Below are 25,916 nucleotides of genomic sequence, written 5' to 3'. Positions count from 1 at the left end.
AAAAAAAAAAAAAAAAATACAAAAAATCTCTCTGAAGAGATTTAGGATGATTAGCAAACTTACCATTTTACAATTATGCTAAGTACATCTTAACTTAAGTAAGCACTTAGACCATGGTTGGAGGTATGACCCGAGTTCCTGGGGTGGAATGCTTGGTGGATGAAGTTCAAACACATTCTGTTTACCCATGGACATAAGTGGCCTTAATCAAAGTAGAACACATTTTTTAAAATGTTGACTTTAAAAGCAAAAGTGTAAATAAGACTGTGATTGATGAAACTGCTAATATCCTTCTCTGCTAAAGACATCAAAAAGATCGAGTCTTGGGTTGTGGTAAATACAACAAGAATGCAGACTTGTTAAAACAGTAATGGGTGCTTTTATTTAAAACTCTACTTCCATTAAGAGTTATAAATTGTCTTCCTGCTTCCAGGCCTTAAAGAATGCGTTCCAGAAGCAGTGACACTGAGGGCTCAGCCCCAAAGCAATTGCCAAGACACAGTAAAGGCCACAGTGTCCCAAGGCCTAAGGACATGAAGCTCATACAGCAAGACAAAGACCCCACCAGTGAGTCAGTTGCAATACTTCCCCATCCCAAGTCAGAGAAGCCACACAGTGGTAATGGCCGCCAAGCAGAAGACCTTTCAAGAGACGACCTGCTATTTCTCCTCAGCATTCTGGAGGGAGAACTGCAGGTCAGCTGGGCTGGAGCGATCCCCACTGTGCTTCAAAGGGAGGGCTGCATGGGAATGTGGCATGCCTGCTGCCACAGACATAGCTATCTGTGGCTCATACTTGTGTGTACATGAAAGCAAAGCATAAGTATATATACACATAATTCTCCTCTGTCAACTTAAAGTGCAATTAATCCCATCTAACAGGGCTGTCATTATGACATGCTATTGGCATGCACTTGGGAAGGTCACATCCTCTGCCCATGAGCACAGGAGCTTCAGTGCACAGGCATGCATCGGTAGCAGTAATGCCAGATGACTTCTGGATTGATCTGAGTAACAATAGGCGCTTTTGTAACCCATGTGAACTGGCTCCTAGACTTGCCCTGGCCTTATTAACCTACATCAAAATCTAAAAACAGCTGCTATACATATAGGAGAATCTTATTTTCTACCCCCTGAAAACCCAAATGCCAGTACATTAAGGAGTATCATTTTATCTGCTTGTCAAGCACAATAAAAAAGTAGTCCCTAAATGTTATAAAGTAATCATTTTTTATAACATCATTAATGTGTAACTAGATTGCAAGAAAAATAAAGGGACATAGTTTTGAAACCTTTTCTAAAAGGTCCTATAACCAACTACAATTCATTTATATCTGAAAGATAAGAAAAAACACCATGAACAAAAATCACTTGCCGAGGCTGCTGGTAGATGAAGCAGGCTTTCTGAATTACCTTTTGTTCCTACAGGCTAGAGATGAAGTCATAGGCATTTTAAAGGCTGAAAAAATGGACTTGGCGTTGCTGGAAGCTCAGTATGGGTTTGTCACTCCAAAAAAGGTGTTAGAGGCTCTCCAGCGAGATGCTTTTCAAGCAAAATCTGCACATTGGCAGGAAGACATCTATGAGAAACCAATGAATGAGGTACGTATCACATCAGGGGTGTGCATCTGGGAGGATGAAGAAGCTCAACAGCCAGACAGGCCCTAGGCCCTGCATATGACTCTTTACAATCTTACTTTCTGATTCTTTGATTCTTTACAATTTTACTTTCTAATGCATGTAAAACCTACCCAAAGTAGGCAAATTCTACAAGTTCTACAGAAAAGAAAAGCAGAATGAATCATGGACAGGATGCTTCCACTACGTTCATTTCATGACATCAGCCTAAAACCTACCAAATTTAAGAGAAGGATCCCTTCACATACACAGGCGCACACACGCACACGCACACACAAGGGCCTGTACTTTTTTGGAGACTTGAAGGCTATCCAGGCTATAATAAAAAACAGATAAAATTCAGTCATTGAGGTTAATTTCTTTGAAAATGCTGAGGTATTATGTCATAGAAATTTTGAGCATGAATGGAAATGATCTGAAGAACTGTCCAAGAAATAGAGTTTTTAAAAGCATACATTTTAGATGAGTGCATACCCTCTTTTTCCTTCAAAAGTTTAATGACAGCAAAGACCTTTCCCCTGCCAAGGGTGCCCAGCAATGACAACAGCAAAGGCGAGCAGTCTCAACAAGGCCACCACGGCACAAAGATTCAATACAGCTTGCTCTTTTACTGGCTAACATTTCTGAAATGCGTTGGCATCCTTTTTTTATTCTTTTATTTTCCTCTGAGACATTTATGGGAAATTTTATAATTTTTCATTTTTATAAATAGGAAACAACTAGGAGCATGAATTAAGGATGGAGAGTTAAAGCAAGTTTCAGACAATTTCCTCCAAATAAGCTCTGGCAACCTACCTCAGGACTGACTTCTAATGTCCTTGCTATTCTCGTCCCTGGTGTCTCATGAGGGAAGACTACTGTCTTGCCAGATTGTGAAGGAGTTCGGTCATGTGGATCTGCTTCTCTGAGGGGTGAAGATGAGACCACCCAAAGTCTGTTGACTTGTGCTTTAATCCAAATTTTAAACAAAAAGAGCCGAAGCTGCATTCAAGTCAATACTGTTAAAATTCTGTCCTGGCTCCCAATACGTTAACTGTGAAACAGCACCAAGCACAAATTCCCCAATCCCTGTGAGTTCAAATGCAAATTAAGGATCACTGAATAAACCCCTAACAAAACTCTACAAATGATACAACCCCTCAACACTTCATTGTGAAACGAAACTGAATAATTCCAAACTTGCTAAAAACAGTAGGAAAAATTTAGTTACAAAATAATTCTATTGTACACACGCAAAACTGGAGATACCCTGACTCTCCAAAATACTTGTGATACTAACTTTGCAATGTGCCCCTGAATGTTACCCATAATCTGGCTCTCTTAACAAATCCAACCTTCCTTGATTTCTCCTCCAAGACATCCCTCTGCCCTTACACACACACACACACACACACACACACACACACACCCTCACATTCTCACCTCCACGATTTGTCAGTTTTCCTCTTTTTCCCACTATTTCCCCACTAGAGATTTCTCTCTCCTCAGTTATCAGTCTATTCAATTTATGGACGCCCATATAACTCTACTTATGCAGCCCAGCTGTCTCCTTTTTCCTCTATCTAGAAAGTAATAGGTGACAGGAGATGCCCAGAGAACAAGCAGCAAAGAGGGAAATCTAACCAGGATTCCATAGACAGGGCTAAAGAAAAAAGAGGGAGAGAGGGCAATGTTCCCACTAAGAACAGCCATGGATGCACCTTAATCACATTGGAATAAGCACTGCAGGCTAAGTTCTTTATCTTTTGACTTCCTCCATCTTGAAGTATTAATATCCCCTCCTTCCTTTTATTTTCCTCATAATGTTCTTTTTGAAAAATTTAAAAATTCTCAATCATATCGAGGGTAACCTAGAGAGGATTTATCTAATTCCTAAGGCTAAATAACTTAAAAGAACACACTGCTCTCAGTTCCATGACATGGTAGGAACACTGACTTAAGATGAAACTGGTGGAGGTCTGTGAGCTGGGACAAAGGCTGGGGTTAGGGGCAGAAGTGTGGTCCAGAGGGAGGAAGAGCAATAATTTCCAGTCCACAACAGCTTCAACCCCTTATTCCTTTCTAACCTCAGGCTCTATATTAGAAATTACCTCAAAAAAAAAACAAAAAAAAAAAGATATGTGAGTTAATGGCCTAAAGTATTCCTCGTTCTTCCAAAAAAGATATCACTATTTTTGATTTATCAAGGAACTATAATAAAAGAATCTCAGTACCTTATTAGCACAACTAATAATTTAGCTTTTAAATTACATTTTGTTCCATTTATTTAATTAATATTTACTGAAAAGTTCATGTATAGAAATAGTCGCAGTTCCTGCTTTAGGGTGTATAATGTCAAAGAGTGTGACAGATAACAAATGATCACACAAATAAGTATATAACCACAAAGTACTCTGAGACAGTATAATCAAGGGACTGAATGTAGACAGAAGAATCAAGGAAGCCAAGATCCAGAGGATGAGTGGGGATTAGCGAGGTAGAACATAAAGGAATTCCATTTTCAGCAATATTGTCAACTACATATTATAAAATTATATACTAAAAAAATACGTTCAAATGTTAGATAAAATTAAAAAAAAAAACAACAACTTTTAAATGCATGGGTAAGCTTACATGAAAGGAGAAATCATGAAGCCAGGAACTAAGAGAGAAATTTCCATAGACTTACTGTTTTCTGGCTTCATATATTTTGAAAACTTCTTTCCTACAACCCAGAAATGCTCGGTGCTGGGAACCAAAGGGCATATACATTTTGCAATATAACCACTGGCTTTTTACCTTTATCTGTCAATGGCTGGGTGAGCTGGCACAGTGGCCAATAAAAGCAATTCTGGAAGCCTTTGCTACACCAAGATGGCTAGCAATAACTACACATGGAAGTGATGGTGAACTGCATCATATATGGCTCTAGGTGTCACCTGAGCTTTCCCTTCATAGGGCCTTCAAAATGTTCATAGCCTTTCTTAAACTGCCTGATATGAAAGGAAATATGATGGAGAGTTAAGTCAGGGAAAGGAGACAGAAGTATTAACTGATTACAAAGAAAATATCTTATTCTTGCAAATTTTGTAAAATACATGACTAGGTAAACACATTGGTGGGGTTCTCACAAGGCCTTAGAAGATACCCATGCAGGTGAAAGACCCTGAAATTTAAGCTTCATTAATTCATGGCAAAACTTCCTTCTTTTTGTGTGTACGCATATGTATGCATTTTTAAAAGTAGAAAACTCAATCAAGTTTGTAGGCACAGTTTGAAGGGACAGAAGTGGGATGAAAGATATAAAAAAGAATCATGGGTAGAACAAGAGCTTTAAGTAAAAAAAAAAAAGGATGAGCAAAAAAGTACACATAGAAGTTAAGAATGTAGAAGGAATGGTCAGATGTTGTGGTTCAACCCTGCAATCCCAGCACTTTGGAAGGCCGAGGTGAGAGGATTGCCTGAACCCATGGGTTCGAGAACAGCCCGGGCAACTTGGCGAGACTTCATCTCTGCAATAAATCAAAAAATTAAGTGGGCATGGTAAAGTGTGCCTGTAGTTCTGGCAACTTGGAAGGCAAAGGTGGAAGGATTGCCTGAGCCCAGCAGGTCAACGCTGGGGTAGCCATGAGTGTGCCACTGCACTCCAGCCTGGGCAATGGAGTGAGACTGCAACTCAAAAAAAAAAAAGACTAGAAGGAGGCTGCGCACAGTGGCTCACTCATGCCTGTAATCCCAGCATTTTGGGAAGCCAAGGTAAGAGGACTGCCTGAGCCCATGGGTTCGAGACCAGCCTGCACAACATGGCGAGAACTCATCTCTACAATTGAAAAAAAAAATTAGCCAGGAGTGGCGGCACATGCTTGTAGTTCCAGATACTTGGAAGGCTGAGGTGGAAGGATTGCCTGAGTCCAGCAGATGCAGGCTGTGGTGGCTGTGAGCGTGCCACTGTCCTCTAGTCTGGGTGACAGAGTGAAACACAGACTCAAAAAAAAAAAAAAAAAAAAAAGAAAGAAAAGTGAAGAACCTGAAGCCTAGATCATTTGATCTGTCAGGAATTAAGAAAAGACTGAAGTAAGAACCACTGACATATTTTCTAAGTGGCATTCTGAGCATGTAGAAATGAAGCCACTGGCTAAAACTACAAATACAAACTAAAATATCTCTAGAATCAGGAAGTGTTTCTTGGGGAGCTTTCCCTCTGCAAGGTAACTCACTGTTCAGTAGCTTTCCAATTTCTGTTGTGACAAACATGAGCTCTTTGGTGGCTGTACTGAACAGCATGTAGTAAATCCAAACCATCCTTCAGGAGTCATGGAATGGTACAGAAAGAAAACTTAGAGAATTAGGCATCTCAATGATATGAAGGAGCAAACATGTCTTCCTAGGAGTGATCACACAAAGAGCAGAAAGTTTTAGTGGAAAGGACAAAAGGTTTCTGGGTCTCAGCACTGAAAAAAGCAGTCTTCACTGTGGTGAGTTCTCAGAACTGCCTATAGTCCAGTGTGACTAAAAGTTGGGTGAGAATGGCAGGAAGCTACGGAGTGGAGACGGGGCTGAAGTGGGAGGAGGTGCAGTTGTTTAGGACCTTGGTCTCTCAACAGGAGTGGTACTCCCTTTGGTGAAAGGTCATGTTGTCAGTGATTGGGGCCGACTGGAAGGACATGAGGCTGGAGGAAGGGTAACCACTTGGGTGGTCATGGAATAAATGAAGGGCACCAAATTTATCCCAGCCTTCCTTCCTGTTACCCACAAACAACCACCAACATCTAAGAAAGAAAAAAAAACACAATGGAAAGCAAGAGTAGATTAAATAAACCTTCTATTTTCTCTCTTTGGGGAGAATAAAATTTAACATGCGTGTCTTAACAATTACCAGAAGTCATCTAGGGAAAGACTTTTATTTTGCATTTTAAAAAGCCTCTTTCAGTCATTCATTGATACTTTACTAGATATCTACTATAATTATTCATTTATTAATTCTATTGTCAATCTTGTGACAAATTAAATTGAATGTTTTTCTAAGTCAGCTAATAACTTCCCTAAACCGAGGCTGATCCTATCGCGGTTTCACTCTTAACTTCCAAAAGCAGTTGATGTGAATTTCTCTTAAAATGCACTCAAATGTTTGGCCAACTGGACGGTGGAATTTTCAGAGGATGTCCTGTCTTGAGACATACTTCCATGACAGTCAACACCATAGCCACCCTCTCAGAAGATGGCTATCAGTTAGCAGTGACTCTGCTGGTAGGCAATACAACTCAGCAGTTTCAGTGGCCAAAAAGGACTTGATGCATTTATTAAAAACCACCAGCAATGCTATGGTATGATGAAGTACTCTGTGAGAGTGAAATACTTTGTGAGCCTAAGCATTCAGAGGTCAGAGAGAATTCACTGGTTTCTATATGCTGGGACATCTCTGTGCTTTTCTTTTTCTGAGATGACTTGGTCATTTTGTGCCTCAGATTCCTAGTTAAGCACATGCTTTGTGGGATGTAGAAATTTTAAGTTGGCTTTGAGTTCACACTGAGTCACAAACTTTCAATCTTTTATGATAAAGACAAATGGCAAAAATCAACCAATATTATCAGTACAGCAGCTGGATTTACTCTAGAAAGCCCTGTTTTCAAAACCAAGTTCTTAATAGATCTTAAATTATCACTGGCAAAAGTTCCAGAGTTGGCTTCTGCTGATACGTTTTTCCAGTGGTGGCTCACCCTGTGCTGGGCAAAATCAGGCCACAAGTAGATAGTTACACCGGCGCAGTAAGCCTGGCTGTCTTCCTCCTCCTGACCATGGTGCTTTTAACCACTGGCATGTTCATCACTGCCCAGTTCTTCTTTATGAGGTCACCTCCACCAAGTGTACTTGGGATAGCTGCCAAGGGCTCTCCAAGTTCTTGCTCTCTATGGGCTTTGGCGTCATTGCATTGTCTTGCTCCTCTGGGTCAACATCTACATATGTGCTCCTGAAAGTACCAGCTAGGCAGTCCCCGTTTCTGTAAGTTAATTTTTTTTTAAACTAGTGTTGAAAGTGTCCCACCTGCTGCCCACAATAAAGGCAGATGTGTGACCACACACACACAAAAAGTAAAAACGAGATCTTGAGCCACTTTTGCTTTAACTGGTCTTCCTCCTTCCCTCTTTTCTTTCTTGATTCCTTGCTTGCTTGGTTTTCAACCTGTAAACATATACTGAGCACCTATTATAAGCAACGTGGCCAGTATATGCTCACAGATTATAAACAAGGTATGCTGTTAGGTGCCAAGAATTAAGAAATATAGGATGTAGGCCTTATCCTCAGTGAGTTCACAGGCTAGTAGGGGAGACAAACACATAGTTCAGGCACGGGGGAATCACTTTATGACAAAGATAGAAATATGGTGGTGTGAAAGCCAGAAAGGACTTAGTGCTGACACTTGTCACATTCACACTACACATCAACACAGAACTGATTATCTATTCATTTTATTTTATTTTATTTTTTGAGTTGGAGTCTTACTCCGTTGCCTAGGCTGCAGGGCAGCGGCACACTCAAGGCCACACCAGCATGGACCCGCTGGGATCCGGTGATCCTTCTACCTCAGCCTTTCAAGTGGCTGGAACTACAGGCACGCACTATCATGCCCAGCTAATTTTTGATTTATTGTAGAGACGAGGTCTTGCCAAGTTGTCCAGGCTAGACTCAAACCTGTGGGCTCAGGCAAACCACTTGCCTCAGCCTCCCAAAGTGCTGGGATTACAGGCTGAGCCACCGAACCCGGCCTGTCTATTCATTTTAATATCAATAACTTGATGCATAATAAAATGGAAAACAGACCAAGGATCCAAGAGGCACAGACTGGTAGAACTCCACAGTGGGCCGGGGCAGAAGAGATCAGCTAGAGCAGCTGCAGAATCAAACCCTGTGCAGGAATTATCTCACTTCCTGTCATTCCTTTAATATGATTTCTCTGGAGAGAGAAGTAGAGGTATTAGAAAGGGCATGTGAGGAAATTTTTCTGATACCCATGGGGGCACGGATTGCTCTATCTGGAAAAATTTGATAATAAAAAGACAACATTTGTGTTGAAATGCACCAAAAAGTATCAGTCAAAAGGAGTAATGATAAACATTCAATAAGGAGATCAAAAACCCATTGCAGAACTAATTTTTAAAAACAGGGACATTTCTAAAAGTAAAAGATGGCAGTATTATAAACAATTTGTAGTTAACGGGTTATACATGTATTTTCTTTTGTAGCTGGACAAAGTTGTGGAAAAACATAAAGAATCTCACAGACGAATCCTGGAACAGCTTTTAATGGTAGAAAAGTCCCATAGGCAAACCATATCAGAGCTGGAGGAAGAAAAGAGAAAACACAAAGAATACACAGAGAAGAGTGATGAATTCATAAGCTTACTAGAACAGGAATGTGAAAGGTAAGGTTTTGGACAAAACAATCACCCATCACTAATCTCTAACTATGGGTCAAGCACTGTACCAGGTGCCAGGGCTGCAAGGAGGAACACAACACAACCTTTGTTCTCAAAGATCTCATGGTCCAGGGCAAGAAAAGAACATGTTTAAAGATATTATCAGTACAATGCAAGAATAACCAGGTGTGATAAGGACTATGGAAACAAATGTTGGGCTCTTAACTCTGCAAGATAGTGTCCTGTGAGAGCTGCAGGGGTCTAGTCCTGAGACAAATAAGAATAGAAATGATATTCATGTCAAGGAGAGAAATAAGCATAAGGGTATAGAGTTGAGAAAAGGTACTAGTACTGAGGGAACTCAAGGTTTCTATGTGGCTACAGCACAGGGTGTGACATGAGCAGTTGGACTTTACACTGTTGGCAAGAAAGAGCAAAGGGAACATTCTGAGAGAGGAAGTGAGGTGATCAGCTCTGCTTTCTTAAAGAACCATGAAGTCAACATGGAGGAAGACTGGAGAGGCTTTAGACAGGCGATGGGACACTCAGTAGCAGACAAATACCCAGATAACAAGGATGAGGGGATGCATTCCAGTGGTTACAGAGTTAGAGAGGAGGGGTGTGAGCAGGAACTATATATGGTAGTCACTATGAATTAGGGACTGGGAGACTGAAGAGCAGAACAAGGGAACCAGGGAGTTACCAAGATGAACTCCTGGCTATTTACCAATGTATGGAATATGGAAAGGGCCATAGCATTTTGTTGCTGCACAGTTTTGATTAGGGAGGATGGTTTGTGCCTGGTAGGTGGGCAGAAGGTGGGTCTTATTTTTAATATGTGGGATGTGAGGTACCTTGGTGTATTCTAATAAACAGCCAGAAGGATGAGCAGTGTAGACAACCCATAGTTGGAAATACAGGTCTGCAAAAGGATGGGTTGGTGATATGCATCTGCAGTGGGTAATGGCAGAAGCTGGTGGGTGTTGGTGTGTGAGGAGACAATGCTAAGAAGGGCCTAGAATACATAGATACATCAATGCTTGGTGGTTTTCCAGAAAAAAAGGGTCAAAAAAGGGAGCTGACACAGAATGGTGGAAGGCTGAATAAACACAAGAAAAAGAAGGCCATGAAATGAAGCAAGGAAAGACTTTCAAAAAAGAGTGAACAGCCGAATAGCACCAAATAATGCAGAAAACAGTAAGAAATGTCCCAGGATTCAGCAGTGAGGGAGAAACCTGGAAATGTAATGAGCCATTTCAATAAAGCAGTAAGGGCAGGAGCTAAATTACAATGCTTTGAAGAATAAATAAGAAATAAGAATGTAGAAGCTTAAAATGTGAACTAGCAATTTGAGAAACTTGACAGAAAAAAAGGGTGTTTGGTTGGTAAATATTTTTTAACCATAGGTAGGGTAGGTTATTCTATTCTACTCTGACCCTCTAATCTGAATCGAAAGTATGAGCATCCATACTAAATGGAAAGAATAATTAATCTTCTCTATTGTTATCGAAAAGAGAGAAAATAATCAACCTTTGCAATGTCAAATTTTCATGGGGTATTTCTCTCACTTTTGTTATTTCTCTGTGTGTTTTTAAAAGTCACAGAGTGGCAGGATGTGGTGGCTCAAGCCTGTAATCCCAGCACTTTGGGACGCCGACATAAAGGGAGTGCCTGAGCCTATGGGTTTGAGACCAGCCTGGGCAACTTGGCGAGACCTCACTCTACAATAAATCAAAAAATTAGCTGGGTGTGATAGTGCACACCTGTAGTTCTGGCTATTTGGAAGGCTCAGGCGGAAGGATTGTCTGAGCCCAGCAGGTCACCGCTGGGGTGGCCATGAGTACCACTGCACTCCAGCCTAGGCGACAGAGTGAGACTCCAACTCGAAAAAAAAAAAAAAAGTTAGAGCTAATGACACTGGATTTTAATGGTCACAGAAAAAAATAGTTACCTATGAGCTCTCCTTGCCAAAACACTGGTAATATCCACTGGTTTATTCAACTAGTTCCAATTCATATTATATCTAGGTAATTGAAGTGACCTTAATATCTAGGCTAATGGCAAACTTTCGTTTCTTTTTGGTATACTTCATGATAGACACCTGTTCAAAGTGCCAGAGAATTCATGGCCCTTACATCCAATCTATTTTTTCCAGGTTTATTTTTCACTACATGTCAGGGGGTGGGGGAAAGGTCCTTGCCCCTCATTAACTCTGAAATATCTACAGGGGCAGATGAAAGGAACACAAAGAATCTGGCACCAAAGGAAGTTTTGACTCAGCCATTACAATATAAGATTTGTTATTCAATGAGACAATGTTATATGAAATATTATTTTGAACCCCTGTGTTTTGGCACTAGTGGCCTTATTTGGCTTCCATACTTATTTGGCATTAACTTGCTGAACACAGACACTTTCTTTCATCTTTCATTATTATGAACATTAACTGACCACAGTCAGTGTTGCCTGCCATAGAACAAAGAGGTCCAAGCTGCCCCTGCCCAGGGGGCTTACCACATTAATGAGAGGCAAGATGACCCAGATTTGGGGGGAACGTGAAGGGCTGCTGGGGCATAATTCTAAGATTCACTCTGTATCCCCACTATTTTCTAAAGGAAGGATGGGGAGGGCCATGCACAAGGTACATTGTGACGCTGACAGGCAGGTTATTTAAGCCAAAACAGCAAGGAGGAATGACACTGAAAAACGGGAACAAATGTCTTTAATCGGTGGGAAAGAGCTGAAGGAAAAGAAAAATAGAGGGGAAAATGTCAAGCATACATCATTGAATCAATATGTTGAGAATCGTATTTCTAAATGTGTCAAATGAATTTAAGAGGAAGCATTTAAGGGATCCTATTTTTTAGCATTATAGGATGCAAAGTTTCTTTGTTTTGAAGAATAATTAAGCTGAACAGCCATTATCAAGAAATAGGAATAAGTAACTAAAGGGTGTCTCTTCTGTCTTGTTTAGCCATCACAGAAGATCTGAGAATATTCACCTATTTCTGTTTGCCAGAGAATGGATTCACTGGGTGTGAGAATGCTAAACCTATTTTCCTCTCACATGAGGCATAGATAATTCTTTCCTTGCTTTGCCTGTACAACATCACCAGTCCATATCTCGGTGCTGTTGGCCCATTCGCATGCCCCTTTCTGCTTCGCCTTCTGCTGTGACTACAGGCCTCCTGAGGTGTAACTGAACTCCACCTGCTTTAAGGCCATGCGCATCAAAGTAGCATTAGATGGACGCCACCTAACAAAATGAGAAGGGGGGAAACCAGTGATTTCAGGTAAATACCCTCAAAGGAGATGCTTACACACAAGAAAAGTGTCTCATTTTCATGAGACATGGCAAAAACACATACCATCACTGAATCCTTCCAAGTGTGAGTACTTTCTCTCAAGCACATAGCCACCCCTCACAAAAGCAAGACTAACTTATCCTAAAAGGCCAAAGAAGTATTTCCTTCCTTCCTCAAACAATGCCATATAAGCCAATCCCAAATTAGTGGGCCTCGGTACAGTAAAACAGATACCATAAGCCCCATAAAACAAACGAGAACAGCTACAAAGAACTATCTGATTGAAACTTTGAAAAAGAAAAAACACTGTAAAGGTTTAGTGCTCACATTTAAGTGTTGGTTAATATCTACTTGGAAATAAAACAAAAATTAAGAAATACGTGATTGAGGTAGTTAATGCGACCTTAGAGAATATAATAATGGATTTCAAATTAAGGCTCAATTTCTGTGTTTTCTTTGGAGAATTCATTTTATGTGGAAAACCCTAAAGGAGACTGATGTCACACAATGAGTTCAGGCCAAAATGTTTGCCAAGTGATGTCGCTGTCGTAATCAGTAAGCGATTGGCTTTCCCACTGAGGGCGGGTGGGGGTAGGGATCAGCTCAGGAAGACCTATTCCCAAGCATGTTAATGCAAAGTTTCCTGAGATGTAATCTGTGCATTTTGGCCTGTTCATATGGCAATATTATATCCACATTTCACGACAACTTTCTGTTTACTGACCGACTCCAATGTGTGGATATGTGTGTCACTGATGACCTAAATTATGTACTTGGCTGAATTACAAGTAGAGTCTATGTGAAAGGTTTTACACAAAAGCAATGCCAGTAATTTTTGGCTTTTCTGGATGGCTTCACAGGAAAGCCAAAACAAAAAAATCACTTTTAGTCAGTGTAATTTTGCAAAATTTTCCCATAAATGAAGTGCCAATTTTGTCTGAACTTTCAAAAAAGCTTGCATAATTTTTTCTCTTTTTCAGTCTCAATGGAGGAAAAGACTGGGAAGCAAAAAAAAAAGGTCTCTTTTTCCCCTTTAAACTATGAATTCTTTTTTAGAATACTAAAACAAACCACGTACGCTAATCACAGGTAATACTGTAATTCTGGCCTTGAAATAAACAAAAAAACAGGCAACAAATATTGTTATATATCTCTGTATAAAAATGTGACTTCAGGCCGGGTTCGGTGGCTCAGCCTATAATCCTGCGCTTTGGGAGGCCGATGTGAGTGAATTGCCTGAGCCCACGGGTTCGAGACCCGCCTGGGCAACATGGCGAGACCTCATCTCTACAATAAATCAAAAAAAATTAGCCGGTAGTGTGCACCTGTAGTTCCAGCTACTTGGAAGGCTGAGGTGGAAGGATCGCTGGAGCCCAACAGGTTGGGTCTGCAGTGTCCGGGAGTGGCCACTGCACTCCAGTCTGGGCGACTAAGTGAGACTCCAACTCAATAAAAAATAAAATTAAAAATAAATAAATAAATGTGATTTCAATTTAAGCTAATGCCTTAAATTACTTTTTATAATTTTTTTGGCCAAGTAGGTTAGTGCTAATATTCTAATTTTATAAATTCATGTATTTATAAATTCATATAAAGGAGTTCAAAATGGTAGTTTCTCAAAAGTCACATTAGTGAAGAAGGAGTCACATATAAAATTAATTTCTTGCCCCTGTTCAGGTTTGACTAGACAGACAGTGGTGCAGGGACCTAGAGCCCTTTGGAGGAAGGTCACCAGGAGTCCAGCTTCAAGGGTTGCTGCCTTGATCACATCCTGGGCAAGTTCTTTGGTGTTAGGTTTTAGTGAGGAACAGAGCACTTCCCTCTCCCTTTGGCTGAAAAATTCTTAGAAACAAAGATTTCCATCACTGATCCTTCTCTACTATGATAGGCCCATTTTCCAGGCTGGCATCAAGGATCAGTGATGGAAATCTTTGTTTCTAAGACACTGCTTGAGCCACACATGTCCACTGTTAACTAAGTATATCAGTCTATTTTCAAAGGTTTCTCTCAAAAATATCAAATTTTCTTTCTAGAGACTTTGGATATTTCCTTGAAATACACAAATAAAGGAGTGGATTAATTTTTTTTTTTTTGAGTCAGGGTGTCACACTATCTCCCAGGCTGCAGTGCAGTGGCACTCTCATGGCCACTACAGCCTTGACTTGCTGGGCTCAGGTATTCCTCAGGCCTCAGCCTTCCAAATAGCTGCAACCACAGGCACGCGCCACCACACCCAGCTAATACTTTGATTTATTGTAGAGACAAGGTCTCACTAAGTTGCCTAGAATGGCATCTAACCCCTGGGCTCAGGCAATCCTCTCACCTTTGTCTCCCAAAGTGCTGGGATTACAAGCATGAGCCATATGTATTAATTTATCTTTTTTTTTTTTTTGAGTTGGAGTCTCACTCTGTCACCTAGACTGGAGTGCAGTGGCCATTCCCGGCCACCGCAGCCTCGACCTGCTGGGCTCCGGCGATCCTTCCGCCTCAGCCTTCCAAGTAGCCAGAATTACAGGCATGTGCTACCATGCCCGGCTGATTTTTTGATTTATTGTAGAGATGAGTTCTCGCTGCCCAGGCGGGTCTCGAACCCACGGGCTCAGGCAATTCACTCACCTCAGCCTCCCAAAGGCACGGGATTACAGGCTGAGCCACCGAACCCGGATTTTTTTTTTTTTAAGTTAAAGTAACTAGTTAGTTTGCTAGCTAGTGCTGCTTGCCACTTATTCATTAAAAAAAAAATTTTAATTGTCTGCTACAAGCCAGGTCCTATGCTAGATACTGGGTTAAGAAAGTAAACGAGACCTTCACCTACGTAAAACCCTGAAATAGAGACACCACTGCAGACTTTACGATTTGATACTGATTCTCCTAAGGCATTATGACATCGGGATAGGTAGAAAAAAAGGCACAACTATGGTTAAATAACAGCACATTCAGGAGAAGTTAATAAACATATTAAACTAGAGTACTTTACTAGAGAATTCAATATCTTGCCCATAGGATGTTCCATTTCTTTGGTTTTAAATCTTAGCTTTTAAGACTATCCCATAAAGCAATACACAGTGGGTATAATGCTTTAAAAAAAATAAAGAAATCAAGTCTACTTTAAAAAAAAAATTGAAAGCCAGCAGTTTTAAACTAAACTATTGTTGAGAATACATTGTACTCAAATGCAATCATTTCCTTTCAGTTTCCTGGCAAGGAGTTAATTGTATTACATATTCTTGAGACTATGCCTTGTAAGTAGTGAAATGGACGCCAAATCTCCATTTGACCTTTTTCATGGGTATCCAGTTCTTTGTCAGAACAAAATGGAGACCCACCACAAACACAAATTTTGGTATTGTAATTCTATACAGAATTAAAGTGTGAGCAGCCTTGTGTTCATATATCCCAGACCTAACACAGTATCTGAGCAGGGAGGCAGAGAGATTAATTACCTCACGTGAGTACCAAAAAACCATTTAGGACTATATACCATGACTTAACTCTCAACAGATGTCACAAACCCATACCCTTATAACTGCACAATTCAGTGGTTTCCATTCAATGCTATTTAATTACAGAGGTCAAAATTCTGATACAGTGATGATGCTGTTTGAGTGCCTTTCTTTCCAAGAAAGCTGAGTTAAGTCTTACAAATAATTTTGAGTGTTTATTTGGATGTATATGATTAGTGAATGTATTCCTCACAAAATAATACTCAGAATGCTAAAAAGCAGTCTTAGAAAATATATATATAACAAGCCCAGTGAGGTATGAACCATGAGCTTAGAGATAGGGGTACTCAGATCTGCAGACCAGATCTGAAGTTAGTGTGTCAATCTGGGCAAATGCCATTTCTCAATTTTTTAGTTTTCTTATATATAAAACAAGGAGAGGCATATGATTTGTAAGTCTCTTTCAGATCTAAAAAAAAAAAAAAAACCTGTGGTTATGCGATAGGTCTGAACACGTAGGATTCTAACTCACATTATCAAAAGAAGTCAATGAGAATGGCAATGCTTCTACCACTGACTTCAAATCCAAATCTGTGCTTCCATTCTTAAAGGACATCAAGGTTTCAGTATACCCTACTGCTCCTCACATCTCACACATCTAAACTGAACCTAATATTCCCTTTGCAGAATCAGATTCACTCACAACCTTCCTATTCCTGCTACTACCACCACAATGAGTCACTATATCAGATAACTATGAAAAATTACTGAAATCTCAGAATTCCAGATTTTTTTTTTTTTTTTTTGAGTCAGGGTCATACTCTGTTGCCAGGTTTGGAATCCAGTGACATGAATACAGCTCACCACAGCCTCTAACTCCTGAGTTCAGGCACTCCTCCTGCATCAGCATCCTGAGTAAATGTACCATCACACCTGGGTAATTTTCTGATCTTTTTGTAGACAGAGTCTTGCTATGTTGCCCAGGCTGATCTTGAACTCCTGGGTTCAAGCGATCCTCCCACCTCTGCACATCATCACAAAAATTAAGCTAGAAAAGACTTAGCAATCTAGATCAACCTCTGATTTTTGAATTGAGAAAAGTGAGGTTAAGAAATCTAGCCTAGTCCCAGCTAAGAAATCTCCCAATCCTGTTGCTGAATAGTTGCAAAGCCAGACTAGAAGCCAGCTCTCCTGATAATATATTTGACACGATACTCCCTAAAATCATTACTAGGTATTCAAGACTTGTGTTTAGTGTTATGTGGGGCTCCAGGAGAAATCTTAAGACACAACTATAGGCGGGGAGGTGGGATTGATAATAATGAAAATCTGCCTGGGGAAGGGGGGCATACCTCATCAACAAGGGTACCTGCACAATGAATATTTGTATACTCAACTCTGAACTGTACCCTACAATTTGAAAATAAAAAAATTAAGCTGGGATCAGAGGCTCAGCCTGTAATCCCGCGCTTTGGGAGGCTGAGATGAGTGGATTGCCTGAGCCCATGGGTTCGAGACCCGTCTGGGCAACTTGGAGAGACCTCATCTTTACAATAAATCAAAATGAGCCGGGCATGGTAGCGCGCGCCTGTAGTTCCAGCTACTTGGATGGCTGAGGCGGAAGGATCGCCGGGGCTCAGTGGGTTGAGGCTGTGGGTCGGGAGCGGCCACTGCACTCCAGTCTGGGCGACAGAGTGAGACTCCAACTCAAAAAAAAAAAGAATTCCCTATTGAGGGCACTTAGATTTTTCTCAGTTTTTTCACTATTAGAAATAATCCTATGACAAATAGCCTCATACTCCAGTGAATTTTTATGCCTTTCTGATTGTTGCCTTAGAATAAATTCTGAGATGTGGAGTTGCTGGGCCAAAAGCTATGAATCTTTTTAAGGATTTTGAAACCTAGAGCTAAACTATCCTACTAAAAATGAAGGAGAATACTCATTTCTTACTTTATAACTTTACCTAGGACTAATCTTGAATCTGACCTCATTTTGTACACAATATAAAGTTATAAAGAGTGTAAAGTGAATGTTAAGAACATGAACCAGACATTTCCACTGACTTGACCATTGATTTTAGAGACACATTACTTCTAGGGTAAAAAATTCTAACATATAATCAAAAATATACTTGAAGATTATAACATTTTCTGGAAAGACTATTTTGATCTTGTCAGTGTAATTTCAGTATATTTCCTTTTCCCCATCAAATTCAGGTCCTCACTCAGCATTGCTGGTCTTCCAAAACACTACTTTTCCTATTCCTTCTCTGAAAGGTCGGAAGCCTCCTCCTTTCATATACCCTACAGTAAGCCTCAGAGTCCAAATCCATGATCCTGGCTCACCTTTCTCGCCACATGACGTACTTGGCAGTAGTTCACAACAATTAATACTGGCCTAACATTGTCCTGACAAGTCTGATTTGGGTAACATAGTGGGATCTAAGCTTCACTTCACCAAAATCCCCCTGTAATAATTCGGTTGGTTTGGAGTGTGTGAGAATTCCATAGCAATGTCTCCTATTTAACTCAGTTTCTACCTGCCAACTCCTGTGCCCTTATGTTTCCTCCCTGTTTATCAGGTACATACACTTGTTGTGGTATTTTCCTTTTTATTTCCATGAATTTCTCAACAATAGCCTGAAATATCTGAGATGTCTGACAAGCAGGTAACTTACAGCTTCCGAGGTATTTCAGAAAAAACACATGAGCAAGATTTATGAGGCTGAATATATGCTTTCTCTTCTTCAAAAAACTATTTTCTTTTCTTTTTTTTAAGGATTTATTGAAAGGACTGAAAAGCTCCCAGAGTGGGAGGGGACCCAAAGGGGTTGCCGAAAATACCATTTTCTACTATTTTCTAACTCACAATTCTGCCACTTTATATCTTGCACTTTTTTGTGCTAAGTAAATATGATATTCAAGGTAGTTCATGCCATAACAAACACTGGAATATATTTAAATAAAGGAAAAATATGGGAAAAAGAGAATCGCATGTGGAAAAGGCTTCAGGGTATATAGGCTTCACGGTCCTGGTCTTTCACCCACTTCCTACTCCCCAAGGGTAACCCATAGTGAATGGTGCCTTGTATATTGTTTTAGAAAATTACTGTAAGCATATAAGATATATAAGATAAACATATAAGTTCATACAATACTCTTCCTATTTTTTTTAAGTGGCTGTATATTATCCATTTTATAGGAGCAATTCATTTAGCCAAGCCACCTTATGGATTTTAGAGTGTATCCTTTCTTTCCTACTAAACATTGTTCAGTGAATTGACTCTTCATTACTTCAAATGCCTCTTAATTTCAAATTTCCTTTTGACCAGGATAATTACCGGTAACAGAATGATACCGCTTCACATCTACTAGGATAACCTTAATTTAAGACATATTAATAAGTGCTGGAGAAACTGGAACTCTCATATACTACTGGGTAGGAATGTAAAATGGTACGCTGAAAAACAGTCTGGCAGTTCCTCAAACAGTTAAGCATAGAGCGACTTCCTTAGTCGGTTTGAGTTGCTATAACCATAGACCTGGTGGCTTGTAAACAACACATTTGTTTCTCCATGGTTCTGGAAGCTAGAGGTCTCAGATCAGGGTGCCACCATGGTTGACTGCTGGTCAGGGCCCTCTTCTGGGTTGCAGACTGCTGTCCTCTCCTTGTATCCTCAGATGGTGGAAGGTCAGCTAGAAGTTCTTAGAAGGGCACTAATCCCATTCATGAGTGCTCTGTCCTCCTGAACTCATTAGTCCCTAAAAGCTCCAACTCTTAATACACATTGGGGATTGTGATTTCAACATAAGAATTTTGGGGGACACAAATATTCAGTCTATTGTAGTTACCATATGACTTAGCAATTCCTAGTATCTACCTCATAAAAATAAAAACATACATCCACACAAAAACATATACACAAATGTTTAAAGAAACATTATTCATATTCATAATAGTCAAGAAACAAAAACAACTCAAATGTCCATCAATTAATACATGGATAAGCAAAATTACAGTATATCCATTCAATGGAATACTACCTGTCAATGAAAAAGAAACCCTGTGTTCATTAAGCAGTCACTCTTTACCCAGTGGAAGCCATTGATTTCTTTTTTGTCTCCATGGTTTTGTCTGTTTTGGACATTTCATATAGATGGAATCATACACTATGTAGCTTTTTGTATCTGGCTTCTTTCAGTTACATGTTTTCAAGGTTCATCCATGTTGCAACATGTATCAGCATGTCTGTCATTCCTTCTTATGGATGAATAAAACTGAAAAGGTCTGTATGGATGTAACTTGATTGATTTAAGTGAATAATATGATAGATAAAACTACTGATAATAATGTATATTTCTCACAAGATAAAAGTTTGCTATTTTCTTAAAACTTCACAAATAACTTTTAATGTCATCAGGAACTGAAGGATAGGGACTTGGAAATAGGTAAATGGGGATACCTCAAGAGGAAATAACCAAATGCAAATGATTATTTATTTGATGGGTGAAAAGGAGAAAGAACATCTTCGTTATATATTTTTAAAAAGAAAAAATGGGGATATTTATTATCCACTCATTCATTCATTCAACATTCATTTAACTTGACACTATGCATGGAACTAGGAACTAGGAAAAAATAATGAAGAAGACATGGATCCTGTCTTTGAGGCCCAGGGAGAAAACCTCAATAGTATGAGGTAATTAATTGTGAGCTGTAACAGAGGCATATACAAGAGTACTCAAGATCTGATTGGAAAGATAGATTAGTTCTGCAAGGAGGAAACACGAAGGCTTCCCAGCAGGCAGCAATTAGCTAGAAGGCTGAATGGCCTTAGCAGGCAGAAAAATGCACTCACAGGTACAAAAGGATAAAAAAGACCAACGTGTCTGTTGAGTATGAGTATGAGTATGAGTATGTGAGGACACACAGACACTGTGTGTTACGACCTTGAATTTCCCGTTTATGCTGAGCCATGAGACATTTCTCATGCAGAAAAATCTCAACTCACCATGAGTGATTTGTCAGAGAAGCTACAGTATGTACAAAGCATTGTGTTAGGATGTCTAGAGTCAAATTTGGAAAGAATTTAATAACAACAAAAATGACAACAACCAGAAAACTATTATAAGCATAACACCAAAGAGGGAAAAGCTCTTTAGAAATGGATTCCATGCTACCTATTACTGTACAACTTCCTGATAATGACTTACTTTACAGCAAAATGGGATTGGAGAAATGCATTTCCATTTGGCTGAAGCAAATGGAAAAATAAATCTCATTTCATCCTAAATCCCAGAAAGGGAGGTGTGGGCGTGTAATATGCTACCTAATTCCTTTTGCCTGGCCTACAAGTGGCTAATTACAGCAACATGTGAACAAATGGCAATGAGATATAACCAACTGGAAAAGAGAAAGGAACAGGAGCGTCTATTTATTTTAACTGTACTGTGAGCCCTGCCAAGAACACATTCCAATCTCCATCTCTTCATCCTTGAAAATGGCTACTCAGCTAACTCTGCTTAGAGAATATCATTGTCTTTGGCCATCCTTTGTTTGGTCTCAAGTTTGCTGGGCAACATTGAAAATTACACAATTTTTGTGTTGATGTTTCCATCTGTAAAATGGGTATAAACAGTCTTGCTGGCTAATTCCTTGCATGAGACCTAATTGAGAAGAACATGTGTAACTATTTAGGCAAAGAATTTGAGATCTATAAGTTAAAAGAAAAATAAAAACCTAGTAAAATATTTACTTATATATGGAGATAATATTTAAAATTACAAGGTATTGTATTTATCAATCTAAGGGCTAACTACAATACTCCCTAGATTATCTTAAAAAACTATTTCCCTGAAAAGTGGTGAGGGGTCCTGGTATAATAGTATACATCTGCCACTTCAACCAGCACCTAACATCTGTGAAGACATGTGTCTATTTACTTTAAAAGCTCTCAGTGATAGGAAGATTTATTAGAGAAATGAAACATTTCACCTCTAAAAGCTCACAGAACGTTGTTTTTGTTGCATTAGTCTTGCCAGGAGAATTCTGAATGTGTTTGCATTCTATCAGTTGACAGTGTGAGTCAGTCTGTCCCAAACCGGTTTTCTAACCAGAAAACTGAGAAGTTTGATGACACATTTAGGTAAACATACTCACTGGATGAAGTTATTTAAATTTTTATAGCCTTTTAATCCTCTCTAAGTCTTTGAAATCCATACAGGTTTTTAGACAAGATTTAAGTTCTTATGAGTCAAAGAGTAGAAATTATATATAAACCAACTCTATTAAGAATTTCATGGGTTCTGGATAACTAAGAATATCTAACATTGTACTTTAAAGTGCAGTGGGGGTGAGCTGACCCCAAAATGAAACCCTTAACTAATCAGCCTTATTCTTAATTAAAATTTCAGCTCTAAGTACACTTCTTGCTCTGAGAACTAAAATTTCTCACCCATTCTGGTCAGATGACGACAGCTCTTGTTGACAATGATAAATGAACTACGAATGTGAAGGGTTCACTCAAGTGAAAGAACAGGAAAGGGGTTGCAGAGCTCAACTCTCATCACCTACTCTCCAGGCAATCTGAGAATTCAATAGGCAGTTGAATTCAAATGGAATAAAAATGTGGCAAAATATACACCCAAGTTATCTAAGTTAACTGGAACCACTAGCAACTGTAAGTTATTACAAGAGTTAACTAGAATTTGCAGCATGATGGACTTTGTAATCAATGTGGATGAAAGACATGACACATGGATCCAAAGATTATAAATTCCTTTTTTGACACCCCATTATTACCCATATTATTACTTCTTTGGTTAAAGAAGAATTTTTGGGTGGATCCACTCATTCTCTTGCCCTGAAGTTTCTGCTTCACCTAAAAGAAATCTTGTCCTTGCTATGAAGAGTATTTATGCTCCCAAATTTGACTTTTCATGGTTCACTGTTCCTCTTGGGAGTAAATTCATAGTAAGTAACTATGATACAAGAGAGTGACTATGAAACCTTTTGATGACATGACTCTCTCCAGCTTCCAATCCCTCCCTCCTTCCCCAAGGGTTTCATGTGACTCCTCTATGAAACATACACATGCATGTGTGCACAAACATACATACATCAAAACTCATTTTATTTTGTAGGTAGCATCACCAAATCCTAGCTCAGAGTACCTCTTTACCTCTTTTCCATTCTGTTTGGTGCTAGGTCAGACAGAAAACTAACTTTATGAGGAGAGACCAGAACTTGAAACAGGTGGCTCGGCTCCCTGCATTTCTTTTACCCATAGTCTCAACTTCTAGCCCCTAAATTATGACACTTTACTATCTACTTGTTTGAGAAATGTTGCATTAGAATATATGGTTCTAACATTTTCCAAGTAAGCATTTCTTTGTAATAGTCTGTGTGCGCACACACACACGAATGGTTCTCCAATAATTTTTTAAAGTACAGAGTTGCTAATTGGTAAATTATTCATGAAGAGTAACTATAGTCAGAGTAATCCCAAATAGAACTTTAATTGACTTTAATTGCACCCCCAAGCTAATTAAGATTCCCATTAAAGAAAGACCCCCCCACACACAGAAGACATGTATGCTTTTTTTGCAGAGATCATATTCTATACAAAAACAATATAAAGAAAGGTCTTTTGTAAATAACATGATGATTAGTGATGACAATAATAATAGTAACAACAATAGTTACATTTGACTAAATGTTTACTGTCAAATGTCTCATCTTAATCCTCTTAACAGTCTTTTAAAGTAGTTACCATTATTGTCCACATAATATTTAGATAACATACTGAGGAAACTCAACAGCACAAAGTAACTTTCCCAAGGTCATACCACTAGTAATTGTAGAGGAGAATTAGGACTCAGGGATGCCTAAATCTAAACTCTTAACCCTTCTCTGCCTGTGGTTCCTGAAGCTAAGTAAGTGATTATCATAGTTGCCAGGGGAGATATTTAAAAGTACAGATTTCTGGGCCCGATCCCAAACACACTGAATCAGAATCTCCAACTGTGGAATTTGGAGATAGGAACACAACGGCATCTCAAATATGGTTCAAATGTTCTTTGAGAATGCCAAGAGAACACAAGTGAAGCCAGTTGTCACATAGTTGTCCAAGTCAAATCATCTGCCTTGAATAGAAAATAGCATCTCCTTTTCCATATAAACGTCACTATATAGCAGTCAGAAAGGTCTTGGTTGCTGAAATGTCAAATGAGGTCATGGTCACACTATGTCAGCAATTAGTACTAAGATACCATGCTGCATGGACTGTATTATGGAAGATGACAGTGATATAGCACAGTAAATCTGCTGATTCAGGACTGCTGAGTCAGAACCTTACTGGTACAGAGGCACAGAACCAATGTGGACAGAGTTTAAAAATTTTCAGCTACACTCATTGCATGACTGGATCATCATCTGTTAATATGCGGTATATGGTTTCAGTTCCTGAAAAATTCATTTATTTTCTAGTTCATTTATTCATTCATTTCAAAAATACTGAGTTCCTTCCATGTGCAAGGCACAAGACCACACATTTGATCCCTGGCCCCAGGAGCAGAAAAGCATTTAGGTTATGGAAAAAGAGGTGATCACTAACGAGGGGATCAAGATGGCTTCATGGAAAAGATAGCATTTGAACTGCGTCTTGAAAGATAGGGATAGTTCAGACAGGGGGGAAAAGAGAAGGGAAAACAGAAAGCATTATGGGCAGACTTAGTCTAAGGGAAGGAGATTAGACAAAAAAGTGCAACTGAAATCAGAAAAGAGCAAGGAGCATGCTTTGGCTTAAGTACAGGTAAGAATAATAGTGGAGGCCATGGTTGTGACGCTAGGTTCAGAGAACAAAGGGCTGTGGCTGTCAAATAAAAGGGGTTATAGGTGGTTAAGACACATTCCACCAAATAATGACAATGTGGCAAAGTAATAAGAGCACAAGAAGTCAGAAGATGTGAGGAGGCTGCTTCCACTATATACAAACTATGCCTGTGTATGTGTTAAGATACAGTCTAAACAACTATAAGAGTCCCCAAAATAGGTCTGTTTAGGTGCAAATATATTCTAATTATTTGAATAAGTTTTAAATTATCTAAACATTATTTACACAATTGTAAGTGTTATTTAAATAAACTTAAAGGAGCTCTGTTCCACAAGATCATTGAGTTGTCTTCATCTACATGACCAATGCACTCTATCACATCTGTCATGGTACATGAGGGGTAGAGGGAGGGGGGAGGGAAAAGGGCAAAACACATGAAAAGTATCTTCTTGCTTTCAAGTTAGAGGTGACCATCTCTTCTACTCACATGTCATTAATCCGATCTACAGTCGCATGGCAACTTCTCAGTAGAAAAGCTAGAAATGTCTGGTATACCCAGGAAGAAGGGAACAATTTGCGTTTTGAGGACAACAAAGTTGGTCATAATCTCAGTACAAACCACTTAACTTTTCTGTGTCTTAGTTTTATCTTCATGACCTTGAAGCAGGTAAGATGGTTCTTGAAAAGGCACAAAAATCACCAATTACAAAAGGTTAACAAAGTAAGACTTTGTTAACATTACTAAGTTCTGTTAATCAAAACACAACAAAAGGGTGAAAAAGCAAACTACAGATTGAGAGAAGGTATGTGCATGCATATAAACAATTAAAGACTTACATCCAGAATACATAAAAACTCCTACAAATCAACAATAATTATAATATAAATCAGACTGATGACCCAATATAAAAAAGACAGACATGAAAAGGCACTTCATGAAAGAGAATATCCAAATAAGCATGTGAAAAGGAGGCCCAACATTATTAATCATGAGGGAAATGCAAATTAAAATTCTAATAGGATACTACTACTGCCCTACCAGAAAGGCTAAATTAAAAGAACATCACCAAGCAAGCACCATGGAAGTGAAACAACCACAATTTGCATACATTTCTGATGGCAACGTAAGTTCCATTTCTGTGGGGTTGCATTTCCATTAATATGAGAATTTATTTACATGAAATCCAAAACAGACAGAATTAATCTACAGTAATAAAGGTCAAATAGTGGCTGCCTCTCAACCGGGAGGTGGCATAAAAGAGGCTTGTGAACAAGTTGGAAATACTTTTTTTTTTTTTTTTTTT

At 39.2% G+C, this 25,916-nt stretch overlaps 1 protein-coding gene across 2 annotated transcripts in view; it reads left to right on the top strand.

The window, feature by feature from the left end:
* Positions 1-25,916, top strand: part of FILIP1L (filamin A interacting protein 1 like) — a 273,887-nt gene that overhangs the window by 180,661 nt on the left and 67,310 nt on the right. For both annotated transcript variants that reach the window (XM_008062420.1, XM_008062421.1), the window contains exons 2-4: positions 434-695; positions 1,428-1,601; positions 8,858-9,036. In XM_008062420.1, coding sequence (XP_008060611.1) covers positions 444-695; positions 1,428-1,601; positions 8,858-9,036 — 605 coding nt within the window. In that variant the 5' untranslated portion in view covers positions 434-443. The remainder of the gene's footprint in view (positions 1-433; positions 696-1,427; positions 1,602-8,857; positions 9,037-25,916) is intronic.

This window comes from Carlito syrichta, unplaced genomic scaffold (genome assembly GCF_000164805.1).
Source record: "Carlito syrichta isolate Samal-C Ts95f unplaced genomic scaffold, Tarsius_syrichta-2.0.1 Scaffold305700, whole genome shotgun sequence".
Classification (NCBI taxonomy): Eukaryota; Metazoa; Chordata; class Mammalia; order Primates; family Tarsiidae; genus Carlito; species Carlito syrichta.
This window is presented reverse-complemented; position numbering and strand designations above follow the sequence as displayed.